Raw genomic sequence first — 20,701 nt, forward strand, 5'->3', positions numbered from 1 at the left:
GGAAGACTGCACCTGTGCCACCGCTATACCAAAATTTAGGGGAAGATGTATGACACACACTTAAGTTGAATGTTAGAACTTTTTTTTTTTTTTTTTTTTTTTTTTGAGTGTATAAGCTACACATTTTTCCAACTGGAAAATGTAGGAATCACTTTAGGCCTAAAATTAAAATGTTAAAAAAAATAACTGTTATTTATTTTCATATCATGATTGGTAAAAACCACAAAGAGCCACATGTGGCTCCAGCCATCAGGTAACAGACATACATAATCTCATAATATATACATTGTTTTTATTAAACTGTATTTTAATTATTTTACAGTATAGATGCTTAAGATCAGTTTCATTTGTGACAAGTTAACTGGATCTTTAAATTTAAACAAAATGATTCATGCCAATGGCTGATATCTTCTTCTGAATGGAGAGTGAGGGAAAAGCTACAAGTATAATGCAGTCCAACAGCTCAGTTAAACAGATGGAGACTTGAATACAATTCAGTTTCTGTTTTAATTTAAAGGAGCAGCAGCATGTTATTTTCCAGTGTGGCTTCATTCACATTTACACGGCATCCTGCTCACACAAAATGATCTGTTATTGCATTAAAAACTGAATAAAGAATGAGTTCCAACATTTAATGCTTGTATTGTGAAATTATCTTTCAACTCAAAGTGTAGCAACAGTGGACTGTTTTTTTGTTTGTTTGTTTGTTTTTTTATTTGACCTGTCCACTTTATGTCATGGATGGCGAGATTCTCAGGTGATTTAAAACAAGTCAAATAGGACACTGAACCAGAGTGACCCTGACTATTTTAAGTTGCGCTGTATTTACACAAGGGGGGTCAATCAGAGTACTGCTCAGCCATGTGTGTGTGCATACTAAGCAGCTACACTGTAGTTGTTTCAATTATCTGAGCTGTTTATAAGTATGTGGTAAAATTTAAATACTCGGTACTTTGCAGATTCTGCAACTTTGTACTTTTGTTTTAGTGTGGTACACACTGATCATGAGACAATGGGCACAGACTTGCACAAGGCCCCACCTCTCCTACTAGACATACCGATATTATAACTGTTAAGCATCTTTTTGTGTTGTTTTGTGTGTCTTTGTTTTAATTACACATCTCTCTGTAGTGTTGTATCCCTTTGTTGTGTTCTTGTGTCTCTTTGTAGTCATTTTGCATCTCTTTGTGGTTGTTTTGCCCCTTTTTGGTAGTAGTTTGTGTCTCTCTACATAGTTGCTTTGCATCTCTTTGTGGTCATTGTGTATCTCTTTGTAGTTATTTTGAATCTACTTGTCTACTTGCAGCTGTTTTGTCTCCCTTTGTAGATTTGTGACCTTTTGTGATCATTTTGTTTCTCTTTGTAGCCGTTTGAAATTCCTTTGTAGTTGCTTTACATCTCTTTGTAGTCATTTTGTGTCTCTACGTAGTTCCTTTGAGTCCCTTCAGTGACGGACTCAGGATGTTTGAAGGGCAGGGGCGAAAAGGAAAAAAGGGCACCTACTGCATGACATGGGGACAAGAGGGCAGCCAAAAGGGCACATCCGCTCGTTTTCATTCAATAGGGCACATTGTCTTGTTTTGATCACTCAAGAGGGCAGCCAAAAGGGGCGATCCTCTCGTTTTTGTTCATCAGGAGGGCAGCCAAAAGGGCACATCCTCTCGTTTTTGTTCATCAGGAGGGCAGCCAAAAGGGTACATCCTCTCATTTTTGTTCATCAAGAAGGCAGCCAAAAGGGCACATCCTCTCATTTTTGTTCATCAAGAGGGCAGCCAAAAGGGCACATCCGCTCGTTTTCATCCAATAGGGCACATCGTCTTGTTTTGATCACTCAAGAGGGCAGCCAAAAGGGGCCATCCTCTCGTTTTTGTTCATCAAGAGGGCAGCCAAAAGGGCACATCCTCTCGTTTTCATCATTCAAGAGGGCAGCTGATAGGGCACATCCTCTCATTTTTGAGGGCACTTTAGTTTTCAACCGAGGGGGCACTGGGGGGGGGGGGGGGGGGGGGTAGTCAATTTGTGTCTCTATGTGGTCGTTTTGTGTCTCTATGTAGTTGCTTTGCATCTCTTTATGGTCACTGTGTGCCTGTTTGTAGCAATTTTTCATCTCTTCATAGCCATTTTGTGTCTCCCTGTGGTTGTTTTGTCCCCATTTAAAGTTGTTTTGTGTCTTTTATGGTCTTCTTGTGTGTCTTTGTAGTTGTTTTATGTCTCTTTGTGGTCATTTTGACTCTTTTCCTGGTCAGCACGTATTCATTTGAGTGACATTTTGCAGGTGACAGCCTCTTTGGACCCTGACACTTTGTCCCCAGGCCTGTGCCCACTACCAGTTCAGTAAAACATCCATTATCACACATTTGTCTCGAAAACTATATATGAGCAAATGTTTTTTTTTTTCCATTGATAAGTTTGGTCTACAAATATCCTTAATGTGTAAGCCATACACCACCTGTCTTACTAGTTCAGTTTGGCTTTATCTTGGAGATATGCTCATACAATTAACATAAAATGACTTCCAACAGTGCACTCAGCAGAATACAATGTGCTCTGAAGCCAGTCAGAGTTACTTCATAACGAGTACTGTGCACATTCAACATGTCTTCACTGAAACTGTTGATTTCAAACACTCAAAACTGGACATTAAAACACAATAGTTTCTGTACCCAGGTTTAAAATATGTTAACCCCACTGTAATCCTGGTGAAGGTAGTATCAAAGAATAACTGTAAGACCAATATTATACCCCTGAAATCCCAGTAGGAGTATTATAGATTTCAACATGTGATCTTGTTTATCATAATTCTTTATCAACTGGGTGCACTTTGCCTGCCATCACACCACATAAGGCTGATCGAGGCAATTAAAAGAATACCATGTGGACAATAAAATATGAGCAGATCAACGTCCAATACAACGTGGAATCTGTGTGCATGTGTGGAGGTAGGCCTATATCCTGTATAGCGAATAAATCACAACTAACTTGAAATCTTCTTCTGTGGACTTCCTTCGGACAGAATCTCATTAAAAATTAGAGTCTGTGGTTTACTGCAGCCAACATTTTCATATGGGGTCTATCTGAGTTATACAAGGGCTGATAAATGGGCCCCAACGGGTTCATCCACAGAATCCAGGACCCCAATGTGTTAGCCAACTGGAGAATCTGAGCGGAGCCCATGTTTCCTCATCTGGCCTCCAAATGTGTAGCACAAAAGAAAGTGCCTTAACACTTAATTTACATTTTTAATAACACACAAATTCTTTGCAGAAATGAGCAGTGACACAAGAGAAAATACTGAAGTGCTCTCAAATTTGAAACAGAGTCACACATGTGGCTCTGATGAGCTACTGGCAAACACAGACCTGTTCATCTGTGGGTAAACCACTGACGTATGGTACTACTCAGGCCATTAAGTTAAGTAATCAGAAATGTATTAAGCAGGGTGTTAGCCTGGTCAGATTTCCTGCATTCATTTCAAAATATCACCAAATGTTTCTCATAAATAGCACAACAGCAAGTATATAACTACACTGGCTGCTTTGTGTTCAACATTATCCTCAAGTCAACATTCATATGTGGTAAAAAAAAATGCTGTGGCTGATTAAAAACATATAAAATGACTTACAGTTTTTTGTGTTGTGATGTAATAATGCACGCTGTCACGTATTACTGGGACACTCGAACAGAACAGAGCCATCGTTAATGTTATTAGTAACACCTGTGCTTTTCCTACTGTGACAAGTGAAAATGGCTGCTGTGAAAACAGCCTACAAACTTATAATGGGAACTATTTAAAGACAATATTTAGAAGAAAGTGCATGGCCTGATATTCATTTATTCATTCACTCAAAGTGTCAGGGGCCCCCTGGACTTCGCTTGTAATATGTCACGTATCAAATTAACACATGGTGACCAGGAAGAGACTCAAAATGACCACAAAAAGACACAAAAAGACCACGAAGATGTGTAAAGGAACTGCCACGAGACAAAAAATAACTACAAATATAGGCAAAGCAACCACAACCTATAACCTTTACTCTATGATATGGATTTCTCAAGCCAGGAAATCTAGGATTGGCATTTCTTTCATTTATATCCTGTAGAAAAATGTGCTCCAAGTCTCACACAGTTCTTCCTTTTACTTTGAGAATACATGATCCAGTTCTAACAAGCGATTGTTCTTCGTGACCTTGTTGAATGTCATCTTTACAGATAATGCCAGTGTGTTTACACAGAGCCTATGTAGAGTATAAACTCATGTTGAGGCCTTGATTTCATCAAAGCATAACTTCAACGCTAGATTAAGTAACTGATCTGTGACACAGTCGTCTGCTTTGTTAGATTCTGTTTAGTTTTGAGCACTCAGGATGTTGTGTGGCACAGGCTCAGACAGGGCTCATCATTTGGGACCCATGTGGGTTGGCGATCATTTTCATTTTATAGCTCAGAGTCACATGTTTTACATAGTACCTTGACAATCGTCACAGTTTAAAGGCCATTAGATGGGATGAGGTGAGATGAGCCACAGGGGCTCCCTAAAGCCTCAGCTTCACTGTGTGTTAGTCATCTATGATGATTTGATTAATTGCAGATTAGTTCAGGAACACATGCCACTAAAGCACAACATCTGAAATAATTAAGACAGTGTTTAAAGGTTGCATTACTTGGTCTTTAGCTCTCTTCGTGGAAATAGAATAAAAAATGCGTTGTGCTCATGTACACTGATGAACAGAGAGTGTAGGAAAGCAGGTCAAGTAGGGGCCCTCAGATAATGTTTGCCTGGGGTCACCTTGCATTTAGTAAGGCTATGTTGAATGAATAAAAAAATCATTTATGATTTAACAGAAATTTAAATTGAAAGTTTTGTGGAGAAATACTGTTGTTTTACAGCCTTTTCCTACATTATTACAATCAGACACCTTTTATAAAGTGATGGCACTAAAAGTTTAACAGAAAAACACTGTTCTTCTACAGATTTTTCCTGAATTATTACAATAAAATACCTCCAGTAAAGTGGAGGAATGGTCAAATGACTGGTAGCAGTGCCTGCCAAACAAAACCCGGAAAATTAAGATAACATATCCTAACTAAAATAACGTGCAAAAACAATAAATCTACAGAAATTTTCATTAAAAGTTTTGCAGAGAAGCACTGTTATTTTTATTTATTTTTTTCGCCTAAATTATTAAGATCAAATACATACAACAAAGTGATGGTACTAAAAGTTTTACAGAAAAATATTCCTACTTTACAGATTCTATCCTGAATTATTACAATGAGGGACTGTTTGTTACTTGCTAAAGGGGAATGGGTGGTGCAAGGGGGAGGAATGTCAAATATTTTTTTAAGCAATGGGGAGGGACTTATGTTTTTTATTTTCCCTTATACTGTAGGTATGAAGGACTGAAACTGCTCAAATCAAAAATAAATAAATGGCTCAATAAATAAATAAATGAAATCATAAAGAAAGAAATGTAGAAATAAAATGCCCAATTATCAAATAAATTTGCAGGTTAATCTGAAAATAAATAAATATGCACAGAAATATAAAAATAAATAAATACAATTTATTTATTTATTTGACAAATTACTTATTTTCTGTATTCATTTATTTTCATATTTATGTATTTCCTCATTTATTCTTTTATGTTGACATTTATTTCTTTTTACATTTATTTCTATTTTTTATTTTACATTTCAGTAAGAGGGATATACAACTTTAAATGGTTGTATTTTGTATTTACTTTACAGCCAAAGGCATGTTATTTATCATAGCCAGAAAATTTGAAAAAGAAATTATCATTGGCTTTTCATATATGATGGTCCCTGTACACATCATGTGCGACAAATGCTTCCGTCAATAAAATGAAATAAAATAAAATAAAATAAAATAAAATAAAAACATAACCAAATCCAATCTTAAAGGAGCTTTATGTAAGAAATATAAAGCAAATAGTCATAAAATCCTCCTAATATGTCACAGAGACTAAGGAATAATGTTCATATAACATACTGATCTCACCGACAACAATAGTACAGCCAGAATATTTGCATCTAAAAAAAAAAATTTACGGTCCGCAAATCATGTTTATGTTTTGAATTTGTGTTTTGGCCTGTTGCGCCACCCACCGCCATCTACCAGTCACGTAGTCAGTAGAGTCTCAGCATCAGTTAAAGTTACGACTGAGCTACAGCAGCACAGCAAGCAGCATTAGCAGTGTCCCAGTACATAGCATTAGCAGTCTCCTCAGCTGTATCCCGGCAGCAGCGTTAGCAGCAGAGAAGCCGAACTTGCTCGAACGGTCCCCCGGAAAACCGAAGATCAAGGACGCAGCTAACTATTGTTTGTTAAAATCACTTTATTCTACTTGTCTCATTTAAAATTTGGCCAAAAATAAATCATTTGCACAAACTAAAAGCAAGAGTGGAAAACCGAGTTTTTTTGTTTTTTTTTTAACTCCAGGACTGTGTCTTTAACCTTTAACTTTCAAACATCAAATGGTAAGTTGTTAAAATCTAATAGCTAATTTATGGTGGAGGGAGGGTCATGCATTTCTGCCAGTCACTCTGGAAGGCTCAAGGAAAATATTTGTAGTTTTGGAGAGGGCCAAAATAAATAAAATTAAATTAAATAAAATTCAATAAAATAGAATAAAATATAACAAAATTAAATTAAATTAAATTAAATTTAAAAAAAAAACAAGTCTGACCCCCTCCCCTCCTCTGATAAGTAATGAACAGTCCCTAAAATACCTTCAATAGAGTGAACAAAGCTGGTAAAGTAAAATATCCTGGTTATATTATGTAATGTAGGAGTTCATGTTTTCCATACACAGTGCTAATAGCCCGTTTGAATAGACATTAAATAATATACATTATAATCGTCATTCGACCTAAAATACCCCTGGCTTACGACATATTAAGAAATCAGTGTGCTGTTATGGGTGACGTGACGTGACGGCTGGTCTGAGAGGAATTCCCCGGCTCAACTTTTGCCCCTTTTACCTTTGCCCCAGAAACAGCACTGTCGCTGACGTCACAGTGCCGCGCTACATCTCGCGATAATTACTGAACATAAATACAGCTGCTGTCGCCTCAGTGTTAGCAGTCAACTCATTGAAAGTTTGGACACATTATCAACTATCGGTGAGTCTTTACTTTAACTCTTTAAAGTTACTCTGTAAACTGCGTCACAGCTGTCTCTGTGACACATTCACGGGACTTGTTAATATGCGACAAGAAAAGACTACTGTAATACGGAAGTAATAGACCTCTAATTATATGCTGGTGTGGGTTTATGGAGGGGAAAGTCATGTTTATTTTGTTCTTGTGAAAAGAGACGTTACATGTTGTGTCTTATCTCTCTATAGGTTTTGTTTCAGCAGACATGGCAGCAGCTGCAGTTATCTCAAATCAGGTGAGTTTGCTTCAAAGACTGAGCACTCTAACTAAAGGTTATTTAGCTTATTTAACTATTTGTTGGTAAGTGTTGAAGAAAAAGCTGCTTGTATCCTTTTGAAAGACAAGAAATGACACTAGAAAGTAATTTTACACACTCTGGAATAAGAAAAACGTTACTTTTTAATGTAATAATCAAAGTATATGCAATATTACATTTTAAAAGTTTGGAAACTGTCCAGTTTTCTCTAATATTACTGTTATTTCTTTAGTTAGTAACATCAATAGCTAAATTAAACTGTGAATTTGAGTACTGTAAGCCATTTATTCACTTTGTCTATACAGAATGTGGTGGAGAGGGTGACCAGCCTTCCTTTGGTGAGCTCCACCTATGGCTTGGTGTCCAGCGTGTACACCAACACCAAGGACACCCACCCTTACATCAGGACTGTGTGCGAGGTGGCAGAGCAGGGGGTCCGCACCATCACCTCCGTGGCCCTTACCACTGCGTCACCCATCATTGACAAGCTGGAGCCTCAGAGTAAGAACCCTCTAGTGGATTCTAGATAAGGCGTGGCTTCATAAGTTTATAGTCTGTCAATACTGAAACTGTAATTATGTGCTGACCAGCTGAGTCACGCAGAGCTTGAAACAGGAAGTTCAGGTCATGCTGCTGGCTCTTACTCATCTTGATCTTTCACCCAGTTTGTCTGTTTACTCATAATCACCCTGATTTGAGCCACAGGATTTAAAGAAACTTTTTTCCCCCTAGTATTTTCTTAGCAAATGTATTTATTGACATCTTTGTTTCAGCTTGCCTTGTTATATTTACTCATTTTTTTGTTGCCTACAGTTGCCATCGCCAATGACCTGGCCTGTAAAGGTCTGGACAAGATTGAGAAGACACTGCCGATTCTCCACCAGCCGTCTGAGCAGGTATGTTCTGGATTATTGAGCAACAGCTGGCACACTTCAATTGTGTCAAAGGTCAGAGCAGTTAGAATCAAGCTAAATTGCACAATGTCATTAATTTCCTGAGGACTCAGTCATGACCTTTGTCCTGTCTTTCTCAACTGCTGTTCTTTACACTTGTACTTTGCTGTAATTTTATTTGCTCATGGTTCTGTCCCTGCCCAGATTGTCTCCAGTGCCAAGGATGTGGTAACCACTGCTAAGGATGTCGTGACAGGCAAAGTGTCCGGTGCAAAGGGCACAGTCTCAGACACTCTGACCAGCGTCGTGGAAAAGACTCGGGGTGCAGTGCAGGATGGGATGGACAAGACCAGGGCGGTTGTCAGCGGGAGCGTCAGCACTGTGCTGGAGAGCAGAGTGGCCCGGCTGGTCAGCAGCGGAGTGGACACGGCCCTCAGCACCTCTGAGAGTCTGGTGGAGCAGTATCTGCCTCTGACAGAGGACGAGCTGGGTGAGTGGGGCCAAAAACCACCTTCAACTTGTGTTACACAGAATCCCATTTTATTACGACTTCATTTTCCTGGTGTGGTCTAAAGCTCAACCCACAATTTATCTTCGTTATTGGTTGTTTGACATTTTTATTTTTGCCTGCTGTTCAGAATACACAAATAAAGGCTGACGAGATTAGGCTTGTTTTTCTGTAACAAGCTGTATCAAGGGTCAGTGATTAACAGGCAGCTGGAGCATGTTGTTAGTGATGGATCTGGTCCGGTTTCCAGGAAAACATTATTAAAGGAGTCTTTGTTTAGAGTGATTCGTTGTGTGCAGAAATAAATAAAATAATCCTGTACACTATTAGTTTAAATGAATCCGTTTTAAGGGATTGACAAGTGAAACACTGCATTTGCCATGGATTTAAACCCTCCAGCTACTTTAACTTGCAGAACTCTACAGCAATTTGTAGCAGACTTTTCCATTCTCGCACTAAATGAATCACTTAGCAGTTACTTATGTGTCCCCATCTTAATGTGACATTTCATGTTTCCTTCCCTGTGACAGAGCTGGAGGCAAAAACTGTGAAAGGCTTCGACAACAAGGAGCCGAGCTACTACGTCCGCCTGGGCTCCCTCTCCACCAAGCTCCGCAAGCGGGCATACACCAGGGCCGTGGCCAGAATCCGAGACGGCAAGCAGCGGAGCATGGAGTTCATTTCTGAGCTGAATGCCACTGTTGACGTGGTGAGTCGTATTCAGTGATAATATTAGAACTGTAGACAAGCTTTACAATGACTCTTGACCTTAAAGGAATATGTCTCTCACAAACAACCATTTGTACATCAATAAGTCAAGCCGTGTTTCCTTGAATTAGTCAAACTGAACATATTTATTTACTGATTGGGGACGAGGTTTCACAGAAAAAGCTAAATCAAAGCATCCATTTACAAACTTACACAACTCATGCTGTATAATCCGAGTCTCATTTATTCAGTCATATGCTCAGTACATCCCAATCACATGCTCTTTCTCTCAAACTTTATGTAAGACTGAACTGAAAATGCATGTGTTTGGGAAGTACTGAGTGTACGACCGGATAAATAAGACTCTCTGATTAAAGGTAACACAGCATGACTGATTTACAAGTGGTTATTTTGTGAGTGAAGTATTCCTTTAACATAAAATGGGAACAAACATCAAGAGCTGCATCCTAGTAACACATTTAGCATTCTGCCCTAAAGTGGCTTTTAAAAATACATGTTTTTTTTTTACATCTTATGGACAGACTGGGCATTTAAAATGTTTGTTTCTCCAGATTGAATATGGCAGAAAGAATATTGACGGGGCAAACAGGATGGTAAACAACAAGCTGAACTCTCTGATGGCGTGGAGGTCCAATGGTTCACACCAGGAGAATGGCCACGAGGCAGAGGTAAGAAAGTGGACAACACAAATATCTAAAAAGATAACAGCATGTTAAGGAAAGATGAAAGCACTTTGAATCGAAACTGTGTCAAGTTATTCATATCTGTTCATCCCCTCCTCTCAGGTGATTGAGTCTCGCACCTTGACCCTGGCACGTTCCCTCACCCAGCAGCTCCAGACCACCTGTCTGGTCCTCGTCTCTAGCCTGCAGGGTCTCCCCAGCCACATCCAGCAGGAGGTGCTCTCCCTGGGCCACTCCGCCACACAGATCTACACCAGTTTCAGCAAGGCTAACGCACTGGGAGAGCTGCCAGACAGTGTGCTGACCAGCAGCAGAGTCCAGCTGGGCAAGATGAAGGATTCTCTCGACCACGTCATGGATTATCTGGTCAATAACACGCCACTCAACTGGCTGGTCGGTCCTTTCTACCCCCGGATTGCCCCAGAGCCAAGTCATGCAGCAATTTCTGGTGCCAGCAGCACGCAAGCTACGTCCTCCAGGTCTTCCTCCGCCCACTTACATCATGAGGAGCCCATGGAAGTCGAAATGGAGTCACTACATTCCCAGCAGCAATAGTGATCCATCACAGCTTTATGTTCTGAGTTTTAACTGATGTATTCTGCTTTGTAGGCAAAGATTTGACTCCTCTATAGATTAAACTGCACTATAGTTCCATGTCAAAAACAATGCTGTTTTATACTTTTTTAATTTGTAATTCTTGCTGAAATTTGTATTTGCTAGCCAGTCTGGCAAAACATAATCCTGTGCTTTCTACATAAACTTTACTGGAATTCATAATTGCATTTCCTGAGTCTTTTTCCCCTTCACAAAAAAATTAAATTGAGTCTAATATAAATCTTTCACATATAATGCTACACTGATACTACACTTAAGTTGTACGTGGAAAAATATAATAATTTTCAGGTCAAACTATGCAAATTTAATACATTTTGAAACTTGTGATGGGTATTTGTCACTATATAATTAACCAAATTACACTGACAATCATGTAGGATAATACAAATAAGCTTTATTATATTTTTAAAACTCTTCAGGACAACCAAAGCACACCTGCTGATCTTATAAGCACATCTGATATTAAACCATACTTCTATAAATACATTTCATAATATGACAAGTTTAAAATGTATTCAAATCCAAGGTGAGAAAAATCCAGGCAATTCATTGCAGGCAGCGACTTCGTCTCGACAGATAATCCATCAAACTCTGAAAATCCAAAATCAGTGGTACATTTCAAGTGTTTAACAGTATATTTTAAATGGCTTGTCAAGTCCCTTGTTATGAAAATGAGGCTAACACTCATAAGTAGCATTTAAATTGAAACTTTGTCACTACCGTGAGCTTCTGAATTTGACACCATGCCACATCATCCAGCACGTCCAAGTTTATTTCATCCTTGGTCTCTTCAGAGAAGCAGACAGTCTGGGAGGGAAGAGAACCACAGGTAGGACACATACATGTAAGTGTGTCGCATCTGATAAGGATCCAGGTCTATTTAAACACCTGAACATTAGCAATACAGAAAACATGTATATTCTGCAAAACTTAAACTGCGGCAGTGGGGAAACTGTCTTCTTGGGTTTGAAGGGTTTCAGTGCGTTATTTAAATGCTAGTCTTACAAGGCTTGGACAATTTCTTGACTTAAATGAAATAATGAAACAGCGTCGCCAATGAACGAGCTTGTTCCAGGTGACAAAGATTAAAAACAACTTACCTGTCCCAGTGCTGTGGTGACAGTGATGTGTGCAGCAGAGCCTATCATTGAACAGTGCAGATCACCAGCAGAGACAACAGACCTGGGACAGCACAAGATTCACAAATCAATTTCATCAAGCACATTACTAGAACTATTTAAAAGAAACTGTCAGGGTACTCTGGCTTCCTCCCACAGTCCAAACACATGCAGGTTAACTGGTGACTCTAAATTGTCCGTAGGTGTGAATGTGAGTGTGAATGGTTGTCTGTCTCTATGTGTCAGCCCTGTGATAGTCTGGTGACCTGTCCAGGGTGTACCCTGCCTCTCGCCCAATGTCAGCTGGGATAGACTCCAGCACCCTCGCGACCCTCAAGAGGATAAGCAGTTACAGAACATGAATGAATGAATCAGGGTTCCCACACATTTTCATGGACAAAAGTTCGAAACCTTTTCATGACTTTAAGGACCAATAATAAATTTGATGTCAATTTTCACCATATAACATGAAGAGAAATGTATAATATACTTTATGCCAAATATTGATTATTATATAAAAAAAACTAAACAGCAACATTTCTGTTCTTTAATTGCTTGTTATTTTTGTCACATTATGTGGCATGTTATCCATGGAAGAGTACTCTAACAATTCATTTCATTACACGCAGCAAAATTTCATGACTTTTCAAAAACATTCAATGGTTTTCACAAATTCCATGACTATTCCAGGTCTTCCCTGACTGTGGGAACCCAGATGCATCTCCGTAACAAACCTGAGTTTAGGTTTGGTCGATCTGGTCTGCTCGTTGGTCTTGGTCACGCGGCTTTGAGTTCTTTTGACACTGACAGAGGAGCCGCTGTAGGAAAATAAGAGCAATGTCAAGGCCTCTATAATCGTTCACCACATGTGAATACGACAACACCTTAAAGGGACAGTTCACCCGAAAAATCAAAAATATTTTTCCACTTACTTGTAGTCCTATTCATCAGTGTAGATTGTTTTGCTGTGAGTTGCAGAGTGTTGGAAATATCAGCTGTAAAGATGTCTGCCTTCTTTTAAATATAATGGAACCAGATGGCACTCAGCTTGTGGCGCTCACACCAAAACAAACTAGACTGATCAACAGCACTCCAGGTAAGAGGAAAAATATGTACTTCTGATTTTGGGGTGAACTGTCCTTTAACCTCCAATCTTACGTGAGATTTCCAGTGCTGTTACTGCCAACTAATGTTCTGGTCCTTTTTGTCCCCTTTCCTCCCTAAAAATATAGAAAAAAAACATTGTTTAGACAAGTGACTTCGACTCCACTTGCTCAGTAAAAGACCACACATTAGTGTTTACAATTCTACAAGCTATTTATTTGTGTACAAACATTGTCTGGCACATTACTGACCTTAGAGGTCTTGGATGAGGGCCTCTGGGCTGGGCTGGACTGACCTGGTGAGGAATCGGTTGATTTAACTTGAAAATTAAAAGCACAGAAAATGAAAGTTAAAACAGAATAATAGTTTAATCTTAAACAGTGACGTTTCATGCACGAATGACACTGCTTTTTATGGTTGAAATAAAGAAAGTAATGTCACCTCTTTTACTGTGTACCCTCCTGAGGGGCTGCGGCATCTCGAGGGACTCATTCTGTAAAAAGGTGATAATTATATCTGTTATATATTTGTTTGTTTTGTTAATAGCAGCTGTAGAGGGCAAACAGGGAGCCCAACTCACCTTCATGGCAATTGACACATCACTTGCTGAGATTTCCTCTGACAGAGCAGAAAGGTTGATGAAAATAAACAAGACATGAATCTCAATGCTCTTGGACCAGCTATTATCTTATGAATTAAAACGTCTCACCGCATATTAAATCCCCTATGAGCGTTTTTTGAAGCGAAGGAGGCATCTTCATCACCTCCACTTTGAAGACTTTGTCCACTGTTGCCAACATGTTCTCCATTTTGGCTTCTAACTCGTTCATACGCTCCTGTGCTGTAAGGAAACACATTATGACGTGAGAACCAAAATGGAGATGATAAGAGGATGTGGAGAACCTGACATTTGACCCTTCAGTCGCCTCCAGACCTTCTTTCTCAAACTGCTGGATAAAGAGAGTCAGTCTACTCTGTCGCATCTCTCGGCTCAGCTTCTCTTTCAAAAGGTTGTTTCCTGAGTTTTTCGTCCGTCTCAGCGGCATCTTGTTGTCCTAAGGTTCGGCCTGTGTGTGGTGAAGCTCCGGTTGCCGACAGACACACACCTGTGAGCGCGCAACGTTTAATTGAGATATTCATGCGCCTACCGGAAACGAGTCATGTGGTTCTGTGAGAGCTGCGTTGCGTGGCGGAAGGATATCCCTCAAAATGCCTGCTTCAAAAGCAGTGTAAAACCAGTATTTTCCCTGAAGGTGGACTGTCCATTATTTAGGAAAAACAAATTGTCTTAAATATTTTTCAGTTATTTAAGGAAAATAAATGTCTGGTAAAATCACAAAAAATAGTGACCCTTGTTCCAGACGATGGTAAAGTCTCAATGTCCTCAAATGAAACAAAAATAAAGTCCTAAAGTCGCCATGCAAGTACTTCCTAATTTAGTGTCCTAATTGGTCAAATTTGTTGCCGTATCAAACTACAAACATTATTAATCATAAATAAACAAGTTTCAACCGTAAAATGTGATCAGGTTTTGTCTACCTTTATGTCGGGATCGGCTGCAGACTGACATGGCAGAGATGGCTGCCATCTTGTTTTTATATGGATTAGTGTATTGTGCTCTTACTGCCACTAGATGGCACAAAAAGTGTCCACGAATGAGGACAACAGGTCAGAAGGTTAAACTGTTCCAGAGAGTGTAAATGTGACAATATCTCACTTTTTATGTTTCCACTGGTGGGATGGGACTGTGCTTTCTGAATACTACATATTGTTTCTGGATTTTTTGTTGTTGTGAATTCAGTGAAAGTTGAAGCCATTCGCACACTGTTTATGAAATCCAAATTATGTAACTTTGAAAGATAGAAAAAGTAAATCATTTCTCATTAAAAATGAAAACTGAAATTTAAAAAAAAAAAAAAAAGTGAAGATTCCTACCCAATAACCTTCCATTCTACAGCTTATTTTTTCTCAAGCGTTTGGAGTTTTTTGTTGGGTATGACAACTTCCCAGATGGCTGAAATACATTCATCTGTGCTGATGAGTATAAATGTGATTAACTTGCTTTCTAAAGTATCCACTGTTTGGATTGGACCATGCTTTCTGAGCGATATGTACACTAGGCTTTGTATTTTGGATTCAAGATATTGCAGCATGACAAGACAACCTCACTATTTAATCGACAGCAGCAGCCTCTTATATGCAACATTAAACAATGGAGACCACAAAAGAAGGCAAATGTTGGCATCTGAGTGTCACGAGCTGCAGCCATCACAGAAAAGTGCCCTGCTGTGTTTTCATGTTGCTGCTTCCATTGTTGTCTTACATGCACTCACACAGACAGAAGACAAAAGCTGGCCTCAGAGAAAATGTAAGTGGAAAATATGAGTCTGAAGTAAAAGGAGCCGATGACACTTGACTGTCAGACCTGCGGAGGACAAGATGAAGGAGATGGAGGAGGACTCCGTAATGTAAAGGAAGAGTTTGGAGGATTCAGTGGAAATGATGAGAGCATGAGGAGGGAGGAAATTTGATGCTGACCAGAAAATCACAAAGGATGACAGGAGACATCAAAGCTTCACAGCATGAGGGACAAACTAAAAGCAAAATAACATGCATCTCTGCAGTTTCTCACATGTGACACTAAAACAAATTCTCATCGGCAAAGACGCAAAAAATGGACACATTTTGTTTTCAATCAGTTCACAAACTCATTTATTGCAGCGCACTTAAGTGTAGACATTCAATTCCTTTCCACAGGACGGTAAGAGATCACTTAATCTATTGTTAAAGAACAGTCTCTTCTGTACATCCTCTGCCATAAGGAGGTCAAATTTACAAAGTCAGTACAGGGTGGGATCCCTTGAAACAAACTAAAAGGCAAAGTGGGGATTGTTAGTCATACAAATGCTAAAGTTACACCGTCTGCAATCCATATGTCAATGATACAAAAATAAATAATTGAGAATTTCATCTTGTTTTGGAGGAAAAACTACTGTTTAGAGGTGGTCTCATCTCATCTTCCTTGATAAAGGTCAGGGTTCTTTTTTTTTTTTTAAATCTCTGCAGTGCAAATTGAATATTTCACAATATTATCGCTTCTGTACAAGTCGCTCTCCCAAGGCTACAATCGGACCACCTACGCCCATTTCCCAACAGTTCATCCCAACAGCACTTTGCTTTAGTCGGAGCATTTAGTGGAATGTCATGTTGTGAAACTGTCTTTCTTAACACAGTGTCAGCAGTACTGAAGAAGCCCTTTGCAGTATAAAGCTCTAATTGCTACTCTGTGTAAACCATAAAAGCAATCTTGTCTGCAAATACCCAATTAAAAAACAAACAACCTTACTGGTTCGTTCTAAGCTAGAGTAAGGAGCAGCCCCAGCACATGTGAGTTACAGTTGTAATTTACCATTAGAATAAGGCATATTAGCTGAACAAGTAAAGTATGTTACTGTTAAAAAAACGCAGATATTAAAAACACAAGTTGGACCAACTGCTCCGTCGCTGAGGCACAGAGCCGCCTTTCCCTGCGACAGAACATGTGTCTTCGTTTTAAAGTGTGGGGATCAGTAGTGCGGCATGCCTTTTCACTTCCCATTGATGCATTTGTTTTATAAGCTCACCTCCCACTCGTCTGGTTGTCGAGTGTCGCTTCTTTAAGACCTGTTTTGATTGCAGGGCACCTGGAATGTTGCAGAATTAATTCTAGTGATTGATAATTAGTGATTGTCCTCAGTCCTCTCCCATTCACGTGTGTGCTTCCATTGCGTATTTACACATCCATGTACATTTACAAAGAAACAAACCTGAACATTCATTAAGACTTGGATCACATAAACAGTCATGGAGATGTGTTGCCGCCAGAAAAATAGGCAACCCTGGTTTCAGATTTCCCCCCGAAGTAAACAATATGTACAAAAGACAGGTGGACTTGTGTTTTTTTAGAAAGTGCACAAAGGAACAGTCTGGATCTGTACACGCTCTCAAATAAGTCGGACTGATCTAATGTTGGGAGAGTTAGCGCAGATTTTAGCAGAGCAGGCAAAAGGCTATGAGACAAGGAACTGTCACACACACGGACACACAGATATGTCTACACCATAAGAGCAGTCAATACATTCTGTACAGTGATTAATCATTTTATACACCATCTTTAAAGAAACACACCTCAACTAGTCCCAAAGGATTCACTGCAGCTTTTCCGAGCCATTTACAGAAACAGTCCCACCTGTAAGTAGCTGCTTGGAAAAGCCGATGAAAAGCATCATAAGGTGGTAAAAAAAACAGAAAAGAAAAAAAAGATGATGGGGCATCTTCCAAGAGAAAGGGAAGAAGAAGAAGTACCATGTTTGGGCGATTGGTGGTGTTTGAATACAGAATAATTTTTTGCTCACACCCTGTCTCGCCGCCTATCCTTCCCTCCTGCCACCTGTCGCACTTGACCAGTCGGGTTCTTTCATCTTTGCCGCAGGCGTTTGTGGTCAGATGATGGGGCTGCCGAAGCATTTAAGGCACCACTGGACACTGGCGCTGGGCGGTCGATCGAAGCGGAGCAAAGACTTGAGCTGCTCGGGGCTCAGTTCGTCGTACGCCAGGCGGTACTCCCTGTCGAAGGCCTCTGCAGGTGTACAGTAAAGGGGGGAAGATTCGCAAAGTCAGAAAAGAGCAAAAGTAATACTGATTTTGAGTGAAATTTAGCATTCTTTACTTTTTGAAGACAGTGTCACTTTTAATAAACTAAAAAATGTGCAGTTTCACTGATGATATGCTGATTTACTCACCTACGTCGATGTTCTCCCTCCCCAAGGCCACCAGTGAGAGGAACAATATTTCTCTATAGATACTCCTGAGAGAAATACAGGACACAGAAATGAGACATCAGATGTGTCCACATTAACATTACAAGAATTTAAATGTCTAAAGCTTTGCAGAAAAATAAAAAAGTAACGAGAGCTTCAAGAAGAGCTGAATCAGACGAATCTCTGAGAAGGAGGACAAAAGTCTGACCTCTGCCGTTTGACACCCTCCGGACGCCGTTTGATCTCTCGGATCAACAGGTTGATGGGCCCGTAGACGTCGTTGGTCTGGATGTTGCGAACAATTGTGTTGAGGAGGGTACGAATCTCCTGGTGGTCTGTCGGCGCCAATGTTCCCTTTTTCTCCACTGGAAAACACACGCACCATCAGAGAGACTGTTACTCTATCCTTTTTAGTAAAGAGCCTCAAGTCTTCTGGCCAACAGTGACATTGTATCCAAAGAGGTTAAATAACTACATGATGTCATGTTCTTGCCACATGAGACATTTATATTTAGCTCAGTTTGTCATCAATAAATCTGCATGCTTCCTTTATGTATGGCATTGCAAATAGTTGTCTTTGTCTCCCCCTAGTGGTACAAGTGGTTTCTACAATAAAAAACACTATGCCTTAAAAATAAAAATCGCATGTTTTCTTATGGTGTTTAGGGATGTCAACCACAACAGTAATGTCTAATACAGTATATGAATACTGCGGCCTAATGTGTGTCTGTGCACACTCACACAAGGTCCTCCAGAGCAGGTAGAGGGGCTCTCCATGTTCCTGGTGCAGGTTGATGTTGTCCCACAGGAGCTGGACGTATACCTGCTTGCTGTCCTGGGACAGTGACGTCAGGGGCAGCTGCAAAGATAAAACCATTATTAATATTCCTGTCAAACAGTCCACAAAGGAAAGACATCTTAATATTCTTAAGCAGCTTGTTTGGGACAGAAAGAGTTTGCTGAGTGAAGAAAAGCCTTAACAAAACAGTAACGATAAATGGCATGTGAAGTCTCTAACCTGGACTCCTTTGTTGCAGTGTTCAGAGGTAAGGATGAGACCAGGTAAATGACTGGGCAGGTCCAGACGGCGGAAATACCAAACCAGGTTCCAGAAGATGATGGGGTGCTGGTTGAGGAACTTGTGGGTGTAGATCACCTGTTGGGACATGACAGAATAGCTGAGTCGCTGTGAGGCAGACGTGTTGTTAAGCATATGTGTATGTGAGTGCTTTACCTGATCTCCCTCGTTCTCCAGCAGGGTCTCCAGCTCCTTGCGCAGCACCAACGGGCTGAGGTACGGCACGGACACAGGCTTGGGGTTCGGCCGTTTTGTCCCCATGCCATCCTGACAAACACACACACTGATTACTTTCACAACACTGCAGATACAGTGGTTTCTGTAATATTTAAGCCAATGGGGTAAGTGCTGTGACAGTAAGGAGCACTGACCGACACCTCTTGCAGGCTGCAGGGCAAGCTCGTGGTGGAGACGCCGTGCCCGGGTCTCTGGGAGTAGTCCAGGCTCTGCAAAGGGCCACCGACACTGTTGCTGCGCGTCAGTGACGTCCCACTGCACTTCTGCTGCTTCCCCGCTGCCTGGTGCTCCAGGAGACCCAGGGGGTCCGACTGCACTGGCTCTGGGATCAGACTAGGAACACGAAAGGCAAAGAGGATTCAAGGAAATGTTGTGCTACAAGTCACTTTAGCTTCTTGGGTTGATATGTCTGCAACACATCATCCTGGTCATGACTTTTCACATCTGATGTTAAACTGATTTTACATTAAGACTTCAGGTGTTTCACAGGAAGCTGTTGGGTATATACCTCCTATGTGATCCAGGCAGATTATCTGGAGTCTCCCTTGGTTCTTCTTCAGGGAAAGCGATAAGGTCTGGTGTCTTTATGTCAGCTGAGCCGCTGGCTGTGGGCTGGGCACTGGTGCTGTGGAGACTGTCTTGTGAAGCACTGGGATTCACGTAGAACCTGAGAGAAAATCACACAATTGTCAATTTGCGTTTGCTAAAAGTGACGATACATTGTAGATTTCATTCTACGACAGCTGATTCTTACCCAGTCATTGTGCGCAAGTCATGAAACTCCACATGCAGTAAGGGGAGAAAGGCTGTGCGACAGAAAGGACAGTTGGTATTCAGGTTGGAGTCGTCGGCTGTCCAGCCTGCCATTATCTCCTCGTCGTACACCAGGGCTTCACACGAGCGGCACTGGGAGCAGCTGGACATCAGAACCTGTCAGCAGGGAAATAGGTCCAACCAGTTAGGAGTTATATCAGTGTACGTGTTGGCGGTGGAAGCGCAGCAGCAGCAAAGGTGTGTGTACAGTATGTCTGACCTCCAGTGCACAGTTCTGGTAAATGCTTGTGGAAGAAGCGTGATGTGAGGAGCCTTGCTCAGAGTCTGGACCCCTGCCTGCTCGTCCTGGAGTTGGATCTGCACAGAGAGACAAAAATAAACTCTGGAAAATCTAATCTCACAGGCCAACTAACCTCATTAGGCTCTTTTTCCACTTACACTGAAGTGTATATTTGCACGACAGAATGAGTGCTTACGTATCTGCTGGGTCCCTCGGCCCGTGTCACTGCTGCCGCTGCTGCTGCCCAGGCTGGTGCAGCTCTGGTTGAGACCGTTGGCCACCAACCCCGGTATTGCTCCTCTCTCAGGGCTCTCGTCTATGTCATGTGCAGCCAGCATGTTTTCATCCAGATGGGACGGGAAGCCGCCGCCACCACCCTGAGCTTCATCCTGCAGGGTAAAGATAGGTGGGATTTAGAGGACTGCTTCAAATCATCAGCTCTGGTCAG

General features: G+C 40.8%; 3 protein-coding genes across 6 annotated transcripts in view; 1 reads left to right on the forward strand and 2 right to left on the reverse strand.

Annotated features, from left to right (window-relative positions):
• The first annotated feature begins 7,071 nt into the window (after nt 1–7,071).
• On the forward strand, nt 7,072–11,025 carry plin2 (perilipin 2). 2 transcript variants are annotated; one of them, XM_033609723.2, is made up of 8 exons: nt 7,072–7,143; nt 7,368–7,414; nt 7,741–7,936; nt 8,249–8,331; nt 8,533–8,818; nt 9,367–9,545; nt 10,117–10,233; nt 10,351–11,025. In XM_033609723.2, the coding sequence occupies exons 2-8, from the start codon at nt 7,385–7,387 to the stop codon at nt 10,801–10,803; spliced, it is 1,344 nt and encodes a 447-aa protein (XP_033465614.1). In that variant the 5' UTR covers nt 7,072–7,143; nt 7,368–7,384; the 3' UTR covers nt 10,804–11,025. The 2 variants fall into 2 exon arrangements, with proteins under 2 accessions (XP_033465614.1, XP_078020944.1); XM_078164818.1 differs by having other exon boundaries at nt 7,085–7,143; nt 7,383–7,414.
• A 212-nt stretch (nt 11,026–11,237) lies between these two features.
• On the reverse strand, nt 11,238–14,717 carry cdca9 (cell division cycle associated 9). Of its 2 annotated transcripts, none has more exons than XM_033610380.2 (10): nt 14,625–14,717; nt 13,795–13,926; nt 13,666–13,703; nt 13,527–13,578; nt 13,337–13,404; nt 13,140–13,201; nt 12,716–12,799; nt 11,964–12,045; nt 11,584–11,670; nt 11,238–11,454 (listed from the first exon to the last, which is right to left on the reverse strand). In XM_033610380.2, exons 1-10 carry the CDS (start codon nt 14,671–14,673, stop codon nt 11,410–11,412), a joined length of 699 nt encoding a protein of 232 aa, XP_033466271.1. In that variant the 5' UTR covers nt 14,674–14,717; the 3' UTR covers nt 11,238–11,409. The 2 variants fall into 2 exon arrangements, with proteins under 2 accessions (XP_033466271.1, XP_033466270.1); XM_033610379.2 differs by lacking the exon at nt 14,625–14,717 and adding an exon at nt 14,020–14,225.
• Nucleotides 14,718–15,768: 1,051 nt separating this feature from the next.
• Nucleotides 15,769–20,701, reverse strand: part of dennd4c (DENN/MADD domain containing 4C) — a 48,495-nt gene continuing 43,562 nt past the window's right edge. For both annotated transcript variants that reach the window (XM_033609674.2, XM_033609672.2), the window contains 11 exons: nt 20,450–20,642; nt 20,233–20,330; nt 19,954–20,129; nt 19,708–19,866; nt 19,334–19,532; nt 19,119–19,229; nt 18,903–19,040; nt 18,626–18,743; nt 18,093–18,249; nt 17,867–17,931; nt 15,769–17,703 (listed from right to left, as the gene is read on the reverse strand). In XM_033609674.2, coding sequence (XP_033465565.2) covers nt 17,567–17,703; nt 17,867–17,931; nt 18,093–18,249; nt 18,626–18,743; nt 18,903–19,040; nt 19,119–19,229; nt 19,334–19,532; nt 19,708–19,866; nt 19,954–20,129; nt 20,233–20,330; nt 20,450–20,642 — 1,551 coding nt within the window. In that variant the 3' untranslated portion in view covers nt 15,769–17,566. The remainder of the gene's footprint in view (nt 17,704–17,866; nt 17,932–18,092; nt 18,250–18,625; nt 18,744–18,902; nt 19,041–19,118; nt 19,230–19,333; nt 19,533–19,707; nt 19,867–19,953; nt 20,130–20,232; nt 20,331–20,449; nt 20,643–20,701) is intronic.

This window comes from Epinephelus lanceolatus, chromosome 22, assembly GCF_041903045.1.
Source record: "Epinephelus lanceolatus isolate andai-2023 chromosome 22, ASM4190304v1, whole genome shotgun sequence".
In the NCBI taxonomy this organism is placed as follows: Eukaryota; Metazoa; Chordata; class Actinopteri; order Perciformes; family Serranidae; genus Epinephelus; species Epinephelus lanceolatus.

Excerpts from the sequence above, each read along its gene's own strand:
- plin2 (XM_033609723.2), top strand. The coding sequence starts at position 7,385 with ATGGCAGCAGCTGCAGTTATCTCAAATCAG. Across the intron at positions 7,937-8,248 it reads TGACAAGCTGGAGCCTCAGA|TTGCCATCGCCAATGACCTG; the intron begins GTAAGAACCCTC and ends TGTTGCCTACAG. Across the intron at positions 10,234-10,350 it reads AGAATGGCCACGAGGCAGAG|GTGATTGAGTCTCGCACCTT; the intron begins GTAAGAAAGTGG and ends CCCTCCTCTCAG.
- cdca9 (XM_033610379.2), bottom strand. The coding sequence starts at position 14,131 with ATGCCGCTGAGACGGACGAAAAACTCAGGAAACAACCTTTTGAAAGAG. Across the intron at positions 13,927-14,019 it reads CCAGCAGTTTGAGAAAGAAG|CACAGGAGCGTATGAACGAG; the intron begins GTCTGGAGGCGA and ends GTTTCCTTACAG. Across the intron at positions 12,800-13,139 it reads AACAGCACTGGAAATCTCAC|CGGCTCCTCTGTCAGTGTCA; the intron begins GTAAGATTGGAG and ends ATTTTCCTACAG.